At 34.3% G+C, this 22782-nt stretch overlaps 1 protein-coding gene across 1 annotated transcript; it reads left to right on the forward strand.

Moving 5' to 3' along the window:
- The first annotated feature begins 3358 nt into the window (after positions 1–3358).
- Positions 3359–4505, forward strand: LOC125846768 (uncharacterized). Its single transcript, XM_049526363.1, has 2 exons — positions 3359–3443; positions 3769–4505. The coding sequence occupies exons 1-2, from the start codon at positions 3359–3361 to the stop codon at positions 4503–4505; spliced, it is 822 nt and encodes a 273-aa protein (XP_049382320.1).
- Positions 4506–22782: the final 18277 nt, after the last annotated feature.

Here is a 22782-nt window from a genome sequence, read left to right on the forward strand (position 1 = left end):
AATAAGACATCCTCAACTAAGTGGATCCATTAAGTTATTCTTAAAAATCAATAAGGAATCATTTAAAATGTATGACCCTTTACCCATGTTGGCATACATGGTTTATGAGGACTTTGAGTTGTTTGAACTCGTCCCCATTTTGCTCAATACTGCTCCCAATAATATAACTCATGCTCATATGTTTAAAAAATTTCCTCATCCTCAAACTTTGAGATTATTACTCAAAAGGTTCTCTTAAAAGAGATTATGCTCAGAAATTCCGCATGAACTGACTTGGAAATCAAGGTTTCCTCTCTTTTTTAAATATAAACATTTCCACTCGGGAATATAGTTCCCTGATATTCATTTGGGAAACATAAACTCAACTCTCCTCATCCTCATGCTCAAGTACTCAAGTCCTAAAATAAGTTTTAAAAGTTTGTAAAAGACTTCTCAAAACGACTCAAAGAACTCCCTCGAACTTTACTCTTAACTCTATCTTGAATTTGAAATATGAATTAAAGAATTATGATTAGGATATATAGGATTTCACAATGATTAGACGTAGTTTGGATAGTTATAATCAGGAATAGAGTGAAGATAAGTTTTAAAAGAACTCTGACGGGACGAACGACGGAAAAGGAACGGCGGAAGGAAAACCTAGCACGGGGCGCCAACCCTTGAACTTCATTACACCATTTATGGTGCACTACAGGCGCGGAACGCCAGCCCCCCCCNCCCCCCCCCCACGGTGTATCAGTGGCGCGTCGCCCAGACCTGCCCAGAAAATTCGATGAATTTTTCCTCTTCGATTTTTTGTTCTAATCCACCTAGAATAAATTGTTTTCCTCAAAATTTCCTTAGATTCATAAACCCAACACAATTAAATGAAGACCTACTAATAATTACTCAAGAACAATCCTCAAATGTACGACTCTCACCTTAAGATCTCATCAACACTTTATATTAAAGAATGAAGCAATAAAACCTCAAAGAACTCAATCAAGAACTCAATATACTCAATCTCATGGGTGAACTCGGAATTGGAAACTCATGATTGACGTGAGGGTGAACAAACCCTTCACTATGAAAGCTTACATACCTCAAAAGGATCAAACCCTTGACAACATTCCTCAAAGATCCCAAGAAATCTTGAACGCTTGAAGCTTTTGTCCCTTTACTCTTCTTGAACTTTGCCCTATCCTTCCAAACGTTTTTAGACTTTAGCGTAAACTGAATTTAATTAGCTTTGACCCCTAATTGGGTGAAAAAACGTGTGGGACTAGTGGGGGTAAGGAAAAGACCAAAATACCCCTCCTTAAAATAGACAAAATTTCTTAACTAGACAGGTTGTACTCAAACGGGCATATCTCCTTCATTCAAACTCGGAATTTAGCAAACTCGATGGCGTTGGAAAGAGGACTCAAAGATCTTTTGTTTGATATCTCATGGGCCACCTAACTCATTCTCTACTGAAAGTTATGGTCGTTTGAAGTTGACCCAAAATTCATAATTGAAGACTAACTTGCACAAATCTCAAATTGGCTATTTCTAATTTAGTTCTTTCTAAAATTAACACTTTCTAAGACCGAGGTGTTACAGTTAAACTTTAAATATAATTGAAGTTCTTCTCTAACTTTTCTCTTTGCTTCCAAAAGTTTTGATGTTGTCTTTTCAAACTGCACCATAAAATTTCAAAGAGTTCTAGATCCGATAAGTGTTCCCTTACGCGTAATTGGTTTCAAAGGTATTGTATCATCTTCAACTTCATCATCAATATTTTTTTTATGAGATCCACAATTTCTTCTAAGTCCCGGACCTCTAAACATGTATTATTTTCACATGGTAATCCAATAGGTTATTGACGTCCATTTTATTTCAGTAATCATGACCTCAGGTTCATAATTGATGTTTTCACAAGTGGGTTCATTCAAATTCTCTGAGATTTCATCCTTCAAACAAATTTTACTGAAGTGTCAAAAATAATTTGTTATTGTCTCTGGCTGAACATTAAATTTGTCGTCCAAGCCGACATTGCGATGTTGATATCATCCAAAACATTAATTTTTCATGGATCATTTTGTCTCACTTCATAAGCCTTCTAATATCCTAAGATAAAAGTTTTGCAATAATTCATCTAGAAAGCTCTTATTATCCTATTATCAGAAGGTTGAATCTCAAAACATTCTTTAAATTAATAAATATCAATTTATCGATTAAATAATACATCTACAAAATACTAATATTTCATGGTCCTAACTATATTAATTTAGTGAGATTTTACTGTATATGAAAGTTTAATATCTTTTATATTCTAAATTTATATGATATTTTTAAGAAAATTACTTATAACTTTTATGACTTCGTGATTACTAGTGATAGAGAAAATAATAAATTTTCCCAATAAACAAATAAACTATTATTTGAGACTCATTAATGCTTCCTAAGAAAAGTGAGCAACACCTTTTTTCATACAAATATGTGGGTCTAATGGGATATACTTTGAATACACTGAATGTTCAATATGAACATTTTTAAGTTTAGGTGTCGAAGTGAAAGTCGTGCAAAATTTATATGTTTATTGATGTATCCAACTTTTATATAAGTATACATTTACCTTTTTCTCTCAATTTCACAATTATTTATCATTATTTGACTAGTCATGTTAATATTAACGTACACAATATTACAGATTAATGCAAATATAAAGGTAAATTTCTGAAATTAATTCTAAAGTATAAGTGTTGTACACTAATAACATGTAATTTTTAGAAGTAGTAATTTAATTATATAATTTCCTTGATAATATTAATTTCATGGATCTACTTGATATAAAAAAATATTTTTTATATAGAGCAAAGAACTGGAAAAGACATGTGAGATTCTCACCTATACTCTTTAAAAAAGATAATGTTGATACTTTTTATATATGTGACTTAGATGTCAATTTTTTTTGTTTATTTTTAAATTATATGTCAATACCTTCACGTAACATGAAATCAAAAAACTAACTGTCAATGAATACATTAAATAATTACCAAACATTTAACAACAATAACTTTCCTAAGCCAACCATTTGATGATGATCTAACACCAATGAATTACAAAGAAGAAAAATGCTAAAAAAACAACAAAAAATAACTAAAATAAAGACAAAGAAAAAACAAATCTCATGTACGAATGGTAGAAAGAAGGAAGAGAGAAGCAAAGAGAAGGTCTGCAAAGCAACCTATCTTCTTTGGATCTCTCTAATAATATTAAAACACAAAAAGAAAACACACAAAATTAAGAAGAATAACCTTTCTTCTCATTTCAATATTTTCCTCATAATCATCTTTCAAATTTTCTTTGCTTCTTTATAGAATTGACATTTTGTACCATGAATAGTGTTCAGGAAAATTCATTTCATGATTTAGTTCCTTCTCCAACGTCTGAACAATCCTATAATGATTCTTCTTTAGAAGGTAATATTTTCTCTTATATTTTTTCTTGATGGTTATCTTAATTTATATTTTTCTTTCTATGTTTGGCTTGTTATATTTTTTTTTCTTTAGTTACTCCTCCATCATCTGAATAAGAATTTTCTTAAATAATAAATACGAAGAAGAAAAAAAGAGTTTAACACCTAAGACATTTATTTTATTAGAAGAAAACATGTGCATCACCAACATATATTTATAAGAATTTAAATTATTTGTAATCAACTATAAAGCAGAGTATTGACATAATTTTAATAATTTGATCACCATATTTTCTCATTGTTCTTTTTCCAATTGCTAATTCTTTTAGGTGTTGCAGCAAATTTTAAGTTATTGTTAAAGTTAATTCAAGACCAAAAAGATGCTTGTAATAAAGAAAACACAGATGGCCTAAAAATGTTGAGGGTGGCAACTATGATGACAATTCTTGATAATGTTAGGACACGAATTAAGAAATGTCAATCGTTTGGTGACAAGAGATCATCCGAATCTAAACTAAGGCGGTGTTACACAGATGTTAAGCTTACTAATAATGTTCGAAAGGAAAAAAAGCAGGATGAGGCAATGATCGATGAAAAAGAAGGATTAAAGAGGCAGCTAAACGCAAGCTTGGTAGCAAGAAAGAGACTTGAAGTCATGTGTTGGAGCTTAGGGAAGGAAAAAGAAATTATGGCATCGGAGTTATCAAAAAAGGTTCATGAAGTCAATGAAATGGAGGATCTCATTAATGAATTAAAGGATAAAAATGAGTGTTTAGTAGGAAGATTACATGAAGGTAGTAAAGAAAAACAAGAGATAAAGGTAGAAACAAATAAGGCACTCTCTAAACAATTGTTGAGGTCACTTGATGGCTATCGATCAATGAAGAGGAAATGGAAGAATGCACATGAGGAAAACATGAAAATGCATGCAAGTTTGGAGGAAATGGGACATAAAATTGAATCTGGAATTCACCACTTCAAGCAACAAATCTCATCTGTTGAGGAGATTATTGAATTGGAGCATGTGATTGAAAGCTTAGAAATGCAAGTTGCAAAACATTTGTAAAATAAAAAGGTAATACCTATATATAGAACCTAGTAGATCCAGAGTCTAGAATTTGTTATTCCATTTAGATTGAAAATGGAAATCAACAAGTATGAATTTTTGATTTTATGGAAATATATATTGTTATAAAGAAAGGAGGTAGCTAGTATATTGAATAAATGACTATATGTTGTAGCATTTGGATATTCCATTCATTTATGTAATATGCATATTACCAGAAAAATGTGAATTACTTGACAATTTTCATGGAGATTATACAAAAGTCTCAAGTAATTTAGCTTCCTGCAAATTAACCAATCAAAAAGTTCGATGGAGAAACCATCTTTGATTATCATTACTTATGACTTAGAAAATAATTAAGTCAATTACTTGGAAATTTTGATTCTGCTTATAAATATCGGTAAATATTTTTCACGCTCCAAGCTTACACCCTGGACGTGAGCAACACTCAAGAACCATTGTTGGTCCCTAAGTGAACACTTGACCTGACTGACTACATAGTGGAAGACTGACTCAAGTAGATATAGACTTTCAAACTGAATTAAATCATTAAGTCAATGTACTCAATTAAACTATCTGAAAATACTGAATGACAGTAGTTATAGCTTTAACAAAACATATCAATAGCAATACTGAAAGACTCTCAATACTATCTATATGTGAAGCCTTTATTATTTTAAGATAAGCGTTGGGACAAGACCCAAAACAACCTTAAACAACTGCTAAAATTAAACTAAAGACTGGTGTCCTCCGAAAGCTATGAGTGACCGGGTGATCTCAATGAAATGCTTGTTGATGATCCTAAATGCCTATAACTCCATCATAAAATGATGCAGTTAGAATGACATTAGTACATTGAATATACGAGTATATAATATGGCTGAGTGAAATAATAACTAAACTGAGAGGATGAAATATAACTCAACTGAAGTAAAGCATAAGCATAATATATATAACACTACAAGAAGTTTGATTATCAGTGACAAATTATTTTGTCACTTAAAGATAATATTTCGTCACAAAAAAAAATTTATGACGAAAAAAATTTCGTCAATCTTTCGTCTCTAAACGTGGGTCACTAAAAGTTTACAAAGACAATTTAGTGTTTTGTCGCTAAAAAGATTCTATTAACTACAAAAATAAAATTCATCTCCAAATATGTAGCATTTATGACGAATTTGATCGTCTTAAAAAACGTAAAATTTTGTAGCTAGAAACTCATATCGTCACTAAAAATATGTTTAATACTGACAAATTTTATTTGTCCCTAATTATAAATTTAATTAGTGACGATATAAATTGTCTTTAAAGCTACGCATAATTTGTAGTTAAAAGAGTGTTATTACGTCACTAAAAGATATTAATTTTGTGGCTGAAAATTAGTTGTGATATAGTATATACGATATTAATGACGAATAATTTGTCTCTCTTTATGGTATTAGTGATGAATAATTTGTTTCTCTATATGGTGTTACTGACGAATAATTTGTCTCTCTATGTTGTCTCAATTAGATACATTTAAGTTAATTTTTTGCTAAAAATATAATTATGCTATCAATATTGAAGGCTATTTTGGAATAAATTAGATTTATCACTGAATACAATTAATTTGTGACAACTAAAACATTAGTAATATGATTTACTTTTTATAGATAAAGAATACCATTTTGCATTGCGACCAAAATATGATTTTTAAAATTATATAAATATCCAAGGATAAAATTATTTATAACAAATTGAATGTATTTAATGGTTTATAACAGTATTATTTAAATATGTAGTTAAACTGTTTGCCATTAATTACATGTATACTTCAAATTAAATGAAGTTTAGAACCTTCACATATTATTCATTTTAATGGAAAACTTACATAAATTTCACTAGTTTATGAGCTAATTACTTAGATACGCTCTAGTTTATAATATTACGAATCTTATAAGATTTTGGTGCGTCCAGATATTTCCATATACATGGATCTTGGGATACATTGGGTCAATTTGGTGTAATTTGTTCTAAATACACTGTATCCAAGTGGATTCACATATATCTTGGATACATAAACGAATCCCGCTTGTCTCCCTCCCATCTCACTTGCCACTCTCCTATTTATCTGGGATACATGAGTATCTCCCTTCCAATCTCGCTTGATTCACTCACTATTATTCTAGTATATCTGGTAGATGAAACGCTATATATAGGTGTATATATCTTCCTCAAAAGATGGTAGGAAACTCTTAATTAGTGGTAAGATATCTAATTATTTGAAAGTATTGGAAGAATAAGTATATGTGGTATGGATGTATATCTAATAAGGTAGTTTTTCCTTTTCAAAACTATAGGTTAGTTGAGTAGATATACAAGCTATGTTTGCTTAGATATGCAGTTTTTCCTATATTTTTCGTAGCCAATAATTACACTATTCATCAACTACGAAATTAAAGTTGTAGTCAATTGAAAATTCTATTTTTTTGTGACAAAAATTATTTTGGCTAAATTGTAGGTTAAATAGAGACAATGATATAATTGTCACTAATTGTCAAATTATTAGTGACAAAAAATAAGGTCACAATTAAAACATAAATTTTATGGTTAAATTCTTCAATGATTAACTACGATTTATAATTCGTTGCTATTGTATCAACATAATTTTTGTGACGAAACTATTTTATGTCCAAAATTTAATTAATTTTAGGATAAAAAATGATTTGTCATATATTGGGTACTACTTCATTTAGTGACAAAATAATGTGTCACTGATAAATTTAGATTTGTAGCTAATAGTACTCAATAAATGGCGCCAACTTATCCTTTGGAAGGAAATTATAATGGACAAAACTTAGCTACAAATATTTGTGTTTCGTCACTAAAAGTATGTTCCTCATGTATTTAAATACAAAATATAACTTTCGTCACGAAAAATGAACAATTAGTGACAAATTTTATATTGTAGCTAATTATTTCGTAGCAATATATCACATTTGTTGTAGTGTAATACTCTTTACTTTACCAGAAAGTTTTTTAACTAACAACCATCACTATGAGCCTTGTGATGATACAACATTTTATCCACGTTGGTAGAGCTATCATATATCTAGTTGTAGTATAGAAGGTGACTAAAATGATGGATCCATTAAAAGGGTCTTCTTGAGGCAATGAAGAGTCCTTTGAATGTCGGTATAATCCTATTATACACGGGTTATGTAGTTTATGGGAATTGAGTTTTATGAACTCCTACCCCATATCGATGCTCAATACTAGTCCCAAATATATATATATATATATATATATAACTGAAAAGCTCATGTACATTATTCTCTGGGTTGAGATAATCTCTCAAAGACTTCTTTAAGAAGTGACTAAAGTTGTACTAAGTAGTTTTAAATTACTCTGAAAACTCTATGTACTTTTATGAAAATAGTGTTCTCTTTTCAAGGTAAAACTGACACTTTCGAAACCAATCATGTCCCCTTAAATTCTCTTTGAAAACCATGCTTAAAATTTCTCTTAAACTCTCTTTAGTTTTCAAAATCAATGTAAGGAACTTACCAATTCAAAATACTTTTGGAAAGATTCAATATATAGTTTTCATGTGGAACGACAAGAATAAACAATAATTCAAGGAGTTCAATGCATAAAGTATCGAAATCTCATAAGTTAAGAGTTTCATATAACTTAGGAAAGAACACTAGATTAACTTACTACTAACTGAATTTAGACGTAGGGCGTGAGGATTAACTAGTCTAACACTATGAATATCCGCACATACATGGAAGAACAAAGCACTTGATGAAACTGGAAGAACACTTGAAAACCCTAGCTTTCTCCTCTTGGACCCTTGCTCTAAGATTTGGAAATGTTAATGAGAGTAATAAGGTCGATTAATATTATTTAAAACCTCATTTAGGTGTAAAGCATTGGGGTTTAGGCTTAGAAGGGGTGAGAAAAGTTTGAACTACTCCTCTTAAATTGTTGTAAAAAACATTTCATAGGGACATCTACGATTCGTGGTTTGATCTAAAGATAGTAGATCCCATCCGTGGAATTTATATTGAATTTTAAGGCTCAAAATTTCATTCTAGGGATCCAATCGATGACCCCTAGAATTTTTTACAGACCGTAGATCCGTAGAATTTATATTTAAGTTTCAGGCTCAAAAGTTCATTCGACAGGTCCAAACTATGGCTCGTAAAAGTTCCTACGACCTGTAGAATGGGTCTGTATGAATTGGACCCATAATTTGACTGTTTGAACTTTTCCTACGACTTGACAGTATGGGCCGTAGAATTTTCTACGGCTCGTAGAGGTAGATCGTAGGAATTGACTTCATGAAACTCTGATGTGGAAATATTTGGTAAAATGCCATAGTTGTTTACTCCGAACTCTAAATGAAAAAAATTTGGTGGTGTTGGAAAGAGGACTCATAGAGTTTCAATTTGATAGGTCATGGGCCACCAAATTACTTATGTGCTTAGAGATGTGATCATTTGAAGTTGACCTATGTAGAATCTTATGTCAAAATTTAATCGGTAAGGAAGCTTTCAACTCAACTTTGTGCTAGGGGGTCCTTGTGACATTAATTCATATACAAATTCATTCTCACACTAAAGAATTGTCCTTAAAATCTAAGGATAATTTTAGAATCAACTGATACAATCTTACACACAAATGAAAAATTGTTTGGGCCTTAGCTTGGAAATTTTCAGGGGGTTACAATATTTTTTACAAGAAATACTAAAAACTTTCTACAAAAATAGTGAAAGTAAGAAATTTTTCTAGGGATATTTTTGGAAATAATTCTCTATGAATAAATTTTGATAATTCATTAAAAAAAATTGGCACAAAATTGTTGAAAGAAAACACAATACTTACATATTTGTTTTGTTTGACTTGTAAATGATTCTCTTCATGTTTTCCCATCTGTTGTAAGAAATATATTTTTCTATTTTTTTTGTTTTGAAAAAATTTATAATTGGATGTTTAATTATATAATGAATTTTATTCACTTATAGTTAAATGGATAAAATTATAATTTTTTTTTCACAACATATAATATTTTCTTAAAAATAAATTAGCGATGCACAATTTTGATTGCTTAAAAGCAAAACTGTAACACCCCGTATCCGAAAACAGATCAACCAACAGATTTGCAGAAGTTGCAGGTGCAACCCACGGACTGTAGGGTCACCCACGGTCCGTTCTGGTGGTCTGTGGATGCACACCTGCAACACTTTCCAGAAGCAGTCCAAAAATCCAGCTAAGGGTCCACCCACGCCGGGACCTACGGACTGTAGGTCAGGCCACGGTCCGAGGTCCAGGGCCGTGGGTCAGCCCGCGCCAGGACTTACGGATCATAGGTCAGGCCACGGTCCGTGGTCTAGGGCCGTAGGTTAGACCCTCAAAAATCAAGTCTCAGAAGGTAAATGACGGCCGACCAGCATGGACCGTCAGTCCATCCACTGTCCGTCGGTGGCTTCAACATCTTTTAAGTCAGGGGTGGTTTGGTCTTTTACTTATGTGTTGGACCCCTAAACTACGTGGTTTTGGTCAGTTTTAGCCTAGTAAACTGATTAGAACTTATCCTAATCAATTCTTCACCAAAATTCATCAAACTTAGAGCAAAATAAAGGAGAAAGTCGAGCATCCCTAGTTCAAGAACGTAGCGAGTTTTCATCAGTTCCATCCCCAAAATCGAAAGATTTCTCTGTGAATTTCGTCACCAGGTATGTTGAATTTCACTAGTGAGTTCCTTTCACCCATTAGGTCTTTAGAATTCAGTCAGATTCTTGATTCCCTCCATATTATTTAGACCTAGGGTTTCTAGAATTTCAGCAAATTATTATGAATTAGCTAATTGATGTTCCTAATCAGATTATCATGATATTAGTATTGTTTTGCATAGATTCTTTCATAAATTTGAAACCCTAGCTATGTAGTTCTTTTAGTTCATGAATTACACATGCTAGGTCAGTTATCTTAGTTGTACATGCCTCAGATTTGAATGTCTTTTTATCAGTATATTAATGTTGCATTTTCAGTTAGCATGTCAGCATTTTGAGCTATCTTGTATTACAGAAATTCAAATCATAAATTGTTAATTTCATAATCAATTAGGAGTAGCTTAATACCGAGTGGACTATGGTCAGTCACCCTCAAGTCCCAGAACTACGTGCCCCGTAGGTTTTAAGTCCCCTCTGTAGGCATCAATTTAGTGATCACACTAGTCATGCCTCTATACCTCTAGCAGGGTATATTGGGTCCTCTCGATAGGGCGTATACATCAGACTCCACATTTAGCTCCTGTGGTTTTATGTCGATTATTAGTAGCTCCCTTACGGCCAAATTCTATTGCATTGACCATGTTATCAGTTACAGTTAGATTTCAGCCTCAGCATGTTATAAACTTGGTCATTGCATTCAGTCATTTCATTTTCAGTATTTTCAGTATAGCATTCATGCTTACCTTATATCATTGCTCAGTTATATGTTTGTTCAGTTATGTTTATTATTCAACTTTACTCTATCCTACATGCTCAGTACTTTTCAAGTACTGACGCATACTCTGCGCTACATCTCTTTGTGATGTAGGTTTAGGTCCTCAGTTTCCAGATCACGTATAGATCGATTCCCGATCTCCAGTTCAGCAGCATTAGTGGTGAGTCCTCATTCTTCGAGGACGATTGACATGATTATCTTTTCTATTTTAATCTTTAGTTTCAGTTCTTGTTAGATTTAGTTGGGGCATGTCCCAACACTTCTAGTCAGTTAGAGGCTTATTTCAGACATAATTAGTTTCAGCTTCAGTATTTGAGTTTGACTTTTCAGCCGTTGTTAAAATCTCAGTTTTCATATATTCAGACAGTAAATGGGTATTCCCCATCATTTCAATCTATCTTATGATCTAGCTTCGGCACAATATTTTCCTACTTCAATTAATTCAGTATGCTTATGATATGCCAGCAGGGTTAGCTTGGGGTCACTCGTGATCCTAGGTCCCGTGTCCGCATAGCTTCGGGGCGTGACAAAAACAATATCACTAATCCTATTTAATAACATAGTAGCATGAATTGTTATAAATTTTAATTATCTATGTGCATTTTTTTTTATATATTAGTGTCACGACTCAGGAGTACCCCTTATATGTGACACGACATACAAGACTCCGAAAAGCCTCTAAGCATATCATAACATAAGTTAATAGAAAATGGTGCGGAAATTTAAAACTTTTTCTTTTACAATTGAAGTCTTTTATAAAACAAGTGGAAGTCTAGAATTTGTCTCAAACCATCTATAACCATTAAGAATAAAAATTGGGATACAGCCCATACAAAACCACTAAACATAACATGAAAGACATAAAGGACATAGTGGTCAAGCCCTCGATTGCTATGCGGACATTCCAAACTTCTTCTTCTTGATCTACTATGATCCTAGCCACGAGGATGTAAGTCGATATCACCAAACCCTACACTTTGTGAAAAATGTAGAAAATATGGGTTAGCACAAACTAAGTATGATACCCATGCATATAAACCTTTAAAACATGCTAAAATGGACATTTTTGTTGAAAAACATGCACTTTACTGAGTTTGAGAAATCATCATGGACATTAGTATAAAAGCATAAGTCACACACATATTCATCATATAAATCATTTTAACATAATAGAATCATTTCATGAGTAACCCTAAGTTATACTTGTGCATAGTATAGATAAAGATCCCATAATCCCATCTACACTAAGTACCATGTTTAGGCCCCCATTATCATACCTACCATTCTTTGATGTCATCCCTAGTACATACTCATAAACAAGGAACATTCACATTAAACAAGTCGTATCAAGGAAAGCAACATATGGCAATAATCCAAGTTAAGCATCCATCCTTACATTTAGCCTTCATATCAACATTCTCAATAGCATCATTACAAGCATATTCATTTAATAAGACATTATGACATTTGAGGAACACACCACAATCACTCTCAAAGCCTACTTGTGCAATGCATGGATGAAGTCCCATACCCCCACCCACACTTCATAGAGCTTCTTGAGTAACCATAGTACATAACTTACATTCTAGTTCATTATGGGAATAAGCCTTAACCGACTAGACCATGTGAGTAAATCATGGAATCTGGTGTCATGTCCCACACCGAAAAGAGTTGGTCTACTTGCCTAAGGTAGAACCGGTAATATTTATGCTTCGGTGGATCCACTATCTAATAACCTATGTGGGCACATAGTTATGGGATAAGGAGGTTGTTACTACAAACCGGGCCTAACATGGGATGAGCTTTCACCTCAAAATATCCATTCGGAGCTAAGCATTAAATTCCCATGGAGTAATTAATTCCCTTTTAACATTCTTACACATGAGAGGGATGACATTAGCCTACCAACTCAAGGTACATTATCACACACACTTGAAAGGGATGTCATTAGCCTACCGATTCAAGGTACATTATTACACACATGAAAAGGATGCCATTATCCTACCGATTCAAGGTACATTATTACACACATGAAAAGGATGCCATTATCCTACCGATTCAAGGTATATCATTAAAATAGCTCATTGAATCCTCATGAAAGGGATACCATTGGTCTACCAATTCAACGTTCATCTTCATAGTAGTTCATGGACTCATCATGAAAGGGATACCATTGGTCTACCGATTCAAGACAAAGCCTTAGAATACTTCATTAGTCATTTATGAAAGGGATGACATTGGCCTACCGATTCAAGGTTCATTAAGATCATTTTCATTACACATAAAGAGGATGCCCTTAGCCTACCAATTCAAGGTATATCAATCAAGATTACTTTTATTCACACATGAAAGGGATGCCATTAGCCTACCGATTCATTTAAGTGAGGAAAGCCTTTCACATCATCACAATTACATTATAGTCATAATCACATTACTTTCCAAGTATTCATAAAGCATGTACATAAACATCATGATCATGATTCATCAACACATCTAGGATTACTACATTAGACATGGATAATAACATGATTCAAATAGTTCAATTACTACAACCACATTCTCATGGTAATCATATTTCTATAATTCACCCACATCATAAGTTCATGAATTGGGGACATAGGGACTTCATGGTTTCTTGGGGGAATTTCAACATAGCAACCATAGAAATTCCTTAATTAATACATTATTCAAGTAATCAATCCATAACATTCTATTCACATCAATCAATACCCACACTTTAAGATTTGATTTGGAAAAATTGGGGGAATTCATGGATTCTTGAGGAATTCATCTTAAAAACAGTAAATAGTCATCAATTTTATCATAATATAAAGCAATTAAACCATTAGAAACATTTTTGAACTGAATCCATGACTTGGAGTAAAACCATAGCTTTTTGGGTAAAGTTACAAGTTTGAAATTGAGTTTTGAGGGACTCTATGGGTGAAGGCTACCCATAGATGAAAAGCTACCATACCTTACTGAAGAATCTCCACGAAATTGAGTAGAAAATACAGCCCCTTCAACCCTGGATTTCACCTTCTTCTTCTTCTTCTATGGAATTTTAGAGAGAGAAATATTTGGGGGAAAGTTGGTTAAGTTTTTGGGTTTGGGATTTATGAAGTGTAAGGGTTAGTGAATGTCTTCAAAACCCTTATATAGGTCTATTAAAATAATATAAAATGACCCTACAATAAACTAACTAAAAAGGAAATTACCTAAAAGACCTTACCTTTGGTCAAACTTGGACAGACTTGCAAGCACGACCCACGCTCATGAACCACGGACCATGGGTGGGTCTACCGGGCACCCTGCAGGTCTGTAGGTCCATGGTATGCAGCCCCTTAATTTGGTTTTTGACCCATGACACCCATCCATGGGGCGTGGGTCCATCTACTGGCCGTAGGTGCCATCCGTAGGTGGCCCTTTTTGGGCAGTTTTGGGGTTAGGCTTTAGGGTCTTCCTCAAGGACCCTTGGTTGGTCCTTGGGGAGTCATACCTTGACGTTAAACCCCTAAACCCCTCATCCCAAGTATGGGAAGCCATTTTACAACATTAACCCACACATCAAACTCTAAAACTCTCACGTAAGGCTCTAGTTTCACCTACTAGTTTTCTGGGTGTTACAATATCTCCCCCTTTGGAACATTCGTCCTCAAATGACGATCTAGGCACCTTACAGAATTAAAGACTCAAGACTAGCAACCCATCATGCATGAAACATCAAACAATGCTCAATTCAAGGGAGGAAACATCAGCTTCATCTCAACATACACAATGCAACACAAGGAAGTAGGAACTACATCTAACAATCCATTATGCATGAAAACTTCAACATTTCTCATATCATTGGAGGAATTACCTTCTTCAAGCTTTAAAGAATGCTTAACACATCATGAAGGAGTCAATATGCAGTTACTTTCAAAAGCATACAAAAGCATGTTCATCCATTCATCTCATGAAGTCAAATAGGCAACTCATACTTAATGCACAACAATATGAGGAACTTCAATTATAAAAACTCGTTTTCTTACTAAACATGGATTTCATCAAGAACATGCATAATACAAGGAAATTATGGAACACATATAACATCCAATACTCCTCAATCATGAAACAATTCAAGGGAAACTTATCATATCAAGCTTAATGAGGAATAGAAGGAATGATAAGGATATCAGGATATCTCATTGGCCCTTGGCCTCCCAAGTAGCACCCTCACCTACAACCCTCACTCAAAAATCACTTATTCACACTTTCATGAAAGCAATTTCATCACTCTTGTATTTCTTAACTTGTCGGTCTAAGACCTCTACTGGTACTTCTAAATTCGATAGGTTCTCATTTAAGAACTCTAGCTCAGAAGCAACCTTACCAACATCGCTCAAGATCTCATATAAGCCTACCAAACCGAGACCAAACTTCTCAAACTCACTACACTTCTCAAGGTGAGAATTTCAAGCCAATCCAAATCATGAACATCTAGAACACTCAACGAATTTGCTATCTAAGCACATTATCTCCCCCTTGGGAGTAAACATATACGAACTTTTCTAAGCACCATTTCTTTCAACTCTAAGGTTGTCCCAAATTATCACTAATCCTTCACACAAGATGATTCTAAACCATGGAGAATTATGCTTCTACCCTATTTTAAAGGAGTCTACTCACTCAACATCTCTAGGCATCACTTAAACACCCTATTCATCAAATCCTCTAACAAACCCTAAAACTCATCATGACTAAGTTGAGTTCTACCAACCAATACACATAACCATAATGCAACCTATTCATACCAAAGGATATCATCTACATGTATCACTTCAAGCCCCATCTAGTCACATAGCCATAATTGGTATCACTACCAACCTTTTCTCCCTCGATCCTAGTAGCATGAGCCCTTCAAGTGGTCATATCCTGAAGACCCTCGAATAAGGAGTAGGAGAGAAACCTTATAGAGTTAAACTCTATGGAACGACTTAGAGAATGAAGAAGTGAAATTTCCTAACATCCAATATCCTCATATTCATAAATGTGGTGCACTTTACACTATGAACAAGACTCTACTAGACGTGGTTTGAGACAATCCTAGAACCATCCCAAAACCTTGTGCTCTGATACCAAGTTTGTCATGACTTAGGAGTACCCCCTAGATGTGACACGGCGTACATGACTCTGAAAAGCTGCATACAAGTCTCTTAGCATATCATAACATAAGTTAATAGAAAATGGTGCGGAAATTTCAAACTTTTTCTTTTACAATCGAAGTCTTTTATAAAACAAGCGAAAGTCTAGACTTTGTCTCAAACCATCTATAACCATTAAGACTAAAACTTTGGGACGCAGCCCATACAAAAACTCTAAACATAACATCAAAGACTTAAATGACATAGTGGTCAAGCCCTCGAATGTTATGAGGACTTACCAAAATTCTTCTTCTTGATCTACTATGATCCTAGCCACGAGGATGGAAGTCGATATCACCGAACCCTATATTTTGTGAAAAATGTAGAAAATATGGGTTAGCACAAAAATGCACTAAGTATGATAGCCATGCATAGAAACCTTTAAAACATTCTAAAATGGACATTTTTGTTGAAAAGAATGCACTTTACTAAGTTTGAGAAATCGTCATGCACATTAGTATAAAAGCATAAGTCACAAGCATATTCATCATATAAAACATTTTAACATAATAGACCCATTTCATGAGTAACCTAAGTTATACTTCTGCAATGTATAGATAAAGATCCCATAATCCCATCTACACTAAGTACCACTTTTAGGCCCCCATTATCATACTTACCATTCTTTGATGTCATCCTTAGTTCATACTGATAAACAAGGAACATTCATATTTAACAAGTCATATCAAAGAAAGCAACATATGGCAACAATCCAAGTTAAGCATACATCCTTACATTTATCCTCCATATCAACATTCTCAATAGCATCATTACAAGCATATTCATTTCATAAGACATTAGAACATTTGAGCAACACACCACAACCACTCTCAAAGCCTATTTGTGCAATGCATGGATGAAGTCCTATACCCCCACCCACACTTCATAAAGCTATTTGATTAACCATAGTACATAACTCACATTCTTGTTCATGATGGGAATAAGCCTTAATTGACATAGACCATGTGAGAAAATGATGAAATCCGGTGTCATGTCCTACATTGAAAAGAGTTGGTCTACTTACCAAAGGTAAAACTGGTAATATTTCAGCTTAGGTGGATCCACTAGCTAATAACCTATTTGGGCAAATAGTTATGAGATAAAGAGGTTGTTACTAGAAACTCGACCTAACATGGGGAGAGCTTCCACCTCACAATATCCACTCGGTGCTAAGCATTAAATTCCCATGGAGTAGTTAATTCCCTTTTAACTTTCATACACATGAGAGATGCCATTGACCTACTGACTCAAGGTACAATATTACACACACATGAAATGGATGTCATTAACCTACCGATTAAAGGTACATTATTACACATATGAAAAGAATGCCATTAGCCTACCGATTTAAGGTACATCATTAGAATTGCTCATTGAATCCTTATGAAAGGGATATCATTGGTCTACCGATTCAAGGTTCATCATTATAGTAGTTCATGAACTCATCATGAAAAGGATGCCATTGGTCTACCGATTCAAGACAAAGTCTTAGAATACTTCATTAGTCATTTATGAAAGGGATGTCATTGGCCTACCGATTCAAGGTTCATTAAGATCACTTTTCATTACATATGAAGCGGATGTCCTTAGCCTACCAATTCAAGGTATATCAATCAAGATTACTTTTATTCACACATAAAAGGGATGCCATTAATCTACTGATTCATTTAGGTGAGGAAAGCCTTTCACATCATCACAATTACATTGTAGTCATAATAACATTATTTTCCAAGTATTCATAAAGCATGTACATAAACATCATGATCATGATTCATCAACACCTCTAGAATTACTATATTAGACATGGATAACAACATAATTCAAATAGTTCAATTACTATAAGCACATTCTCATGATATTCATCTTTCTATAATTCACCCACATCACAAGTTCATAAATTGGGGACATGGGGACTTCATGGTTTCTTGGGGAAAATTCAACATAACAACCATGGAAATTACTTAATTAATACATGATTCAATAAATCAATCCATATTATTCATAATTCGATAACATTCTATTCACATCAATCAATACCCACACTTTAAGATTTGATTTGGAAAAATTGGGGGAATTCATGGATTCCTGAGGAATTCATCTTAAAAACATTAAATAATCATTAATTTGATCATAATATAAAGCAATTAAACCATTAGAAACATTTTTTAAGTGAATCCATGACTTGGAGTAAAACCCTAGCTTTTTGGGTAAAGTCACAAGTAAGGGACTCTCTGGGTGAAGGCTACCCATAGATGAAAAGTTGCCATAACTTATTGAAGAATCTCCATGAAATTGAGTAGAAAATACAGCCCCTTCAACCCTAGACTTCACCTTCTTCTTCTTCTTCTTCTTCCTCTATGGAGTTTTAGAGAGAGAAATATTTGGGGGAAAGTTGGTTATATTTTTGGGTTTGGGATTTATGAAGTGTAAGGGTTAGTTAATGGCTTAAAAACCCTTATACAGTTCTATTAAAATAATATAAAATGACCCTACACTAAACTATATAAAAGGAAATTACCTAAAAGACCTTACCTTTGGCCGAACTTTGACAGATTTGCAGGCATGACCCAAGCCCATGACCCACGGACTGTGGGTGGGTCTACGGGGCGTCCTGCAGGTCCGTAGGTCCATGGTCTACAGCCCTTCAATTTGTCTTTTGAGCCACGACAACTATCCACGGGGCGTGGGTCCATCTACTGGTCGTAGGTGCCATTCGTAGCTGGCCCTTTTTGGGTAGTTTTGGGGTTAGGCTTTAGGGTCGTCCTCACGGACCCTTGGTTGGTCCTTGAAGAGTCATACCTTGACGTTTAACCCCTAAACCCCTCATCCTAAGTATGGGAAGCTATTTTACAATATTAACCCACACATTAAACTCTACAACTCTTACGTAAGGCTCTAGTTTAACCTACTAGTTTTCAGGGTGTTACAATATCTCTCCCTTGGAAACATTCGTCCTCAAATGACTATCTAGGCACCTTACGGAATTAAAGACTCAAGACTAGCAGCCCAACATTCATGAAACATCAAACAATGCTCAATTCAAGGGAGGAAACATCAACTCCATCTCAACATACTCAATGCAACATAAGGAAGTAGGAACTACATCTAACGACCCATTATGCATGAAAACTTCAATATTTCTCATATCATTGGAGGAATTACCTTCTTCAAGCTTTAAAAAATGCTTAACACATCATGAAGGAGTCAATATGCAATTACTTTCAAAAGCATACAAAAGCATTTTCATCCATTCATCTTATGAAGTCAATTAGGCAACTCATACTTAATGCACAGCAACATGAGGAACTTCAATCATAAAAACTCATTTTCTTACTAAACATGGATTTTATCAAGAACATGCATAATACAAGGAAATTGAGTAGAAAAGACAACCCATTCAACCCTAGAATCCACTTTCTTCTTTTATGGAGTTGTAGAGATAGAAATATTTGGGGGAAAGTTGGTTATGATTTTGGGTTTGGGCTTTATGAAGAGTAAGGGTTATTTAATGGCTAAAAACCCTTATATAGGTTTATTAAAATAATGTAAAATGACTCTACAATAAACTAACTAAGAAGGAAATAACTTAAAAGACCTTACCTTTGGTCGAACTTGGACAGAGATGCATGCACGACCCACGCCCATGACCCACGGACCGTGGGTGGGTCTACGGGGTATCATGCAGATCTGTAGGTCCATGGTATGTAGCCCCTCAATTTGGCTTTTGACCCATGACACCCATCGACAGGGTGTGGGTCCACCTACTGGCCGTAGGTGCCATCCATAGGTGCCATCCGTAGGTGGCCCTTTTTGGGCAGTTTTGGGGTTAGGCTTTAGGGTCCTCCTCAAGGACCCTTGGTTTGTCCTTGGGGAGTCGTACCTTGATGTTTAACCCATAAACCCCTCATCCTAAGTACGGGAAGCCATTTTACAACATTAATCCACACATCAAACTCTAAAACTCTCACGTAAGTCTCTAGTTTCACCTACTAGTTTTCCGGGTGTTACAATCAGTGATCATTCTAATAGCTTATTGTCATGATCCAAAATTTGAGGCATGACAACGTATTATAACCCCGCTACCTAAAGTAGGTAAGCCAAAAACAAAGAGATAAATGGACCACTATAAATAGATATATAAATAGCAGTATAAAATATACAATACGGGACCTAAGAAACCACAAAGAAAATAAATGTATACATAGGAATAAATACCCCGGTCCTAGTGTCACCGGTACAAGAACATCTAATGTACAAAATGAATCTATAAAAAACATCAGTTTCTAAGAAAACACAAAATATAGATAGTAAATACAAAAGGAAGAGCAACAAGCCTCTGGATGCCAAGAGCTCACCACAATTCGAACAACAAAAGATCCTCAAACAAGTAGGCATGGGGTACTCAGTAGGCATGGGGTACTCTGAAAAAGATGTTGAAGTGGAGTAGTAGTATCAAAACATGGGGTACTCAGTAGGCATCATAGGTCTACTAAGCTCAAAAAATACATTATAATATAGAGAACATGATAGTAATACCGTAAAAATAAATAAAATAAACTTGAAACCCATACTCAAAGAAAATAATGGTGTAGATAATAATAATAATAATAATAATAATAATAATAATAATAAAATAATAATAATAATAATAATAATAATGATGATGATGATGATGAATGATGATGATGATTATAATAATAATAATTATTATTTTTATAACAATAATATAAGAAGTAACATTCCTGTAAACATATAAGACATATCGTGCAGTATGCGATGATGCAATGTATTTGTAGTTTCTACATAAAGTAATAATTCTGAAATCACCTCGTTGGCTGCTTGTAGTCTTCTCGAGATATTTTGCAGTCCCATCGAAGATCTTCAACATGTGTAATTAAAGTAAACGAAGGAAAAATGTCCACTAATGCCCTTAAATCGTAAGTATTAGTAGTACATGTAATAGCCCTCTAGGTCATTATCTATGTTTTTTGTATCTTCAGCATTTAGAGCTTTTTTATAGTGATCTCAAGTCATTATTACTTGTTGGGACTGATATATAGTTTGGTCACCAAATCGTTTATTTGTGTTTTATGGAAGTATTCCTATTTTGGAACTTTTAAAATTTGAACGATTGACTTCGGTTAAATTTTTTGGGTAACTGACTTCCATTAGCTCTAGAACATTGCATTTGGTCTAGATGGATATTTGGTTTAGATCTCGAGGCTTTCAAACTAATTTTGAGCAACCTTGTAGCGAAAATAGAGCCTTTGATGTGGGACCCACTATTTGTCCAGACTACCTTCGGTGGAAGTTTTGGCATCTTTATTAAGTCCAGAATATCAAATTTGGTGGGGTAACATAGTTTTTCTTTTTTTCCATAGGGTTCTGAATGAATCTCAAGCCCCCGTCGATGCATTTTCTAAACTACAATTTAAGCTGGTGCACCAAACTTTGTTCTTTACGTCCCTAAGCTTTGAACTGCATTCATAAAGGTCCTCTTTTTGGTCTTCACGATTGGGGACTTTGATCCACATGATCACGTAGAAGGTTCAATGGACACAGTCCACGCTTGACCATTCTAACCACAACCTATGGTTCCCACGATCGTGATGAAGAATGTAGTGGTAGTTAATTTCTACCATTTAAGATCACTCCATCTTTTTTTTCCCTCCGTATCATCTATTGAGATATAGAATTGGAAGGGAATTCCTTGGGAATTGTTGGGGGTTGGGACGTTGCTAGGTTCATTGTTCATGCATTAAACCTATAAGTTTTCTTTGATTTCCTCATTTTGGTTCTTTAATTTTAATTTCTTGAGCTCTTATGGGATGTTTCGGGGCATGTTTGAGCTTAGATTCTGCCCTTTTTTAGGGCACAAGTTTATTCAGCTGGTCGGGGCCCATTCACATAGTCAATTTTGTTATATCTAGTGCGGGTCTCATAATGCCACTTTGGCTAATTTTTAGTCCCATTTTTATTTTTACAACTTGGATGTGAAAATGATCGTATTGACAACAAGAGCACTATTTTTATAATGTGGCATCATTCAGGGCTGCTTAAAAGAGAAAAACTTTGATTTAGAGGTTTGGAGCGCTAGTGCTTGGCTTTGAGGTAGTCTACAACTTTTTATCCTTAGACCTTCCTTGTTGACTATTCTATCATAATAATTTGCTAAGTGTTGAGTTGGCATTTGTCATGAATCCTTGTTTTTTTCCATATTTGTATTGAATTAGCCTTAATTTGGGTATTTTTGGTGCTCTTTGTGTTGGTCATGAGTAGTATGATAATATATATGTTCTCGTAAGGTATGCATAGGCTAGAATGATATTAGTATTGATATTGTTGAGCCTTAGCCTAGGTTTGGCTAGAGTTGCTTTACATATCAACTTTTGAGACTCGTGGGGCATGTGTTAGCATGAAATTGGGTTAGATGTGACCCTTGGGGCTAGATTGTGACATTTAGGTAGCCTTACTTGTATGTTTGATTGGATGGTTGTGTCAAGTTGATTACCTAGACTCGTTCAAGACCCTTTTTTCCTTGTATTATAGCTGACCTGCGGTGAGATTTTGTGCGGGGCTACTTACTGTGGTAACTACTC

This window comes from Solanum stenotomum, chromosome 12 (genome assembly GCF_019186545.1).
Source record: "Solanum stenotomum isolate F172 chromosome 12, ASM1918654v1, whole genome shotgun sequence".
Classification (NCBI taxonomy): domain Eukaryota; kingdom Viridiplantae; phylum Streptophyta; class Magnoliopsida; order Solanales; family Solanaceae; genus Solanum; species Solanum stenotomum.

Coding starts and splice junctions, on each gene's coding strand:
- LOC125846768 (XM_049526363.1), top strand. CDS start 3,359: ATGAATAGTGTTCAGGAAAATTCATTTCATGATTTAGTTCCTTCTCCA. Junction 3,444..3,768: donor TAATGATTCTTCTTTAGAAG/GTAATATTTTCT, acceptor TAATTCTTTTAG/GTGTTGCAGCAAATTTTAAG.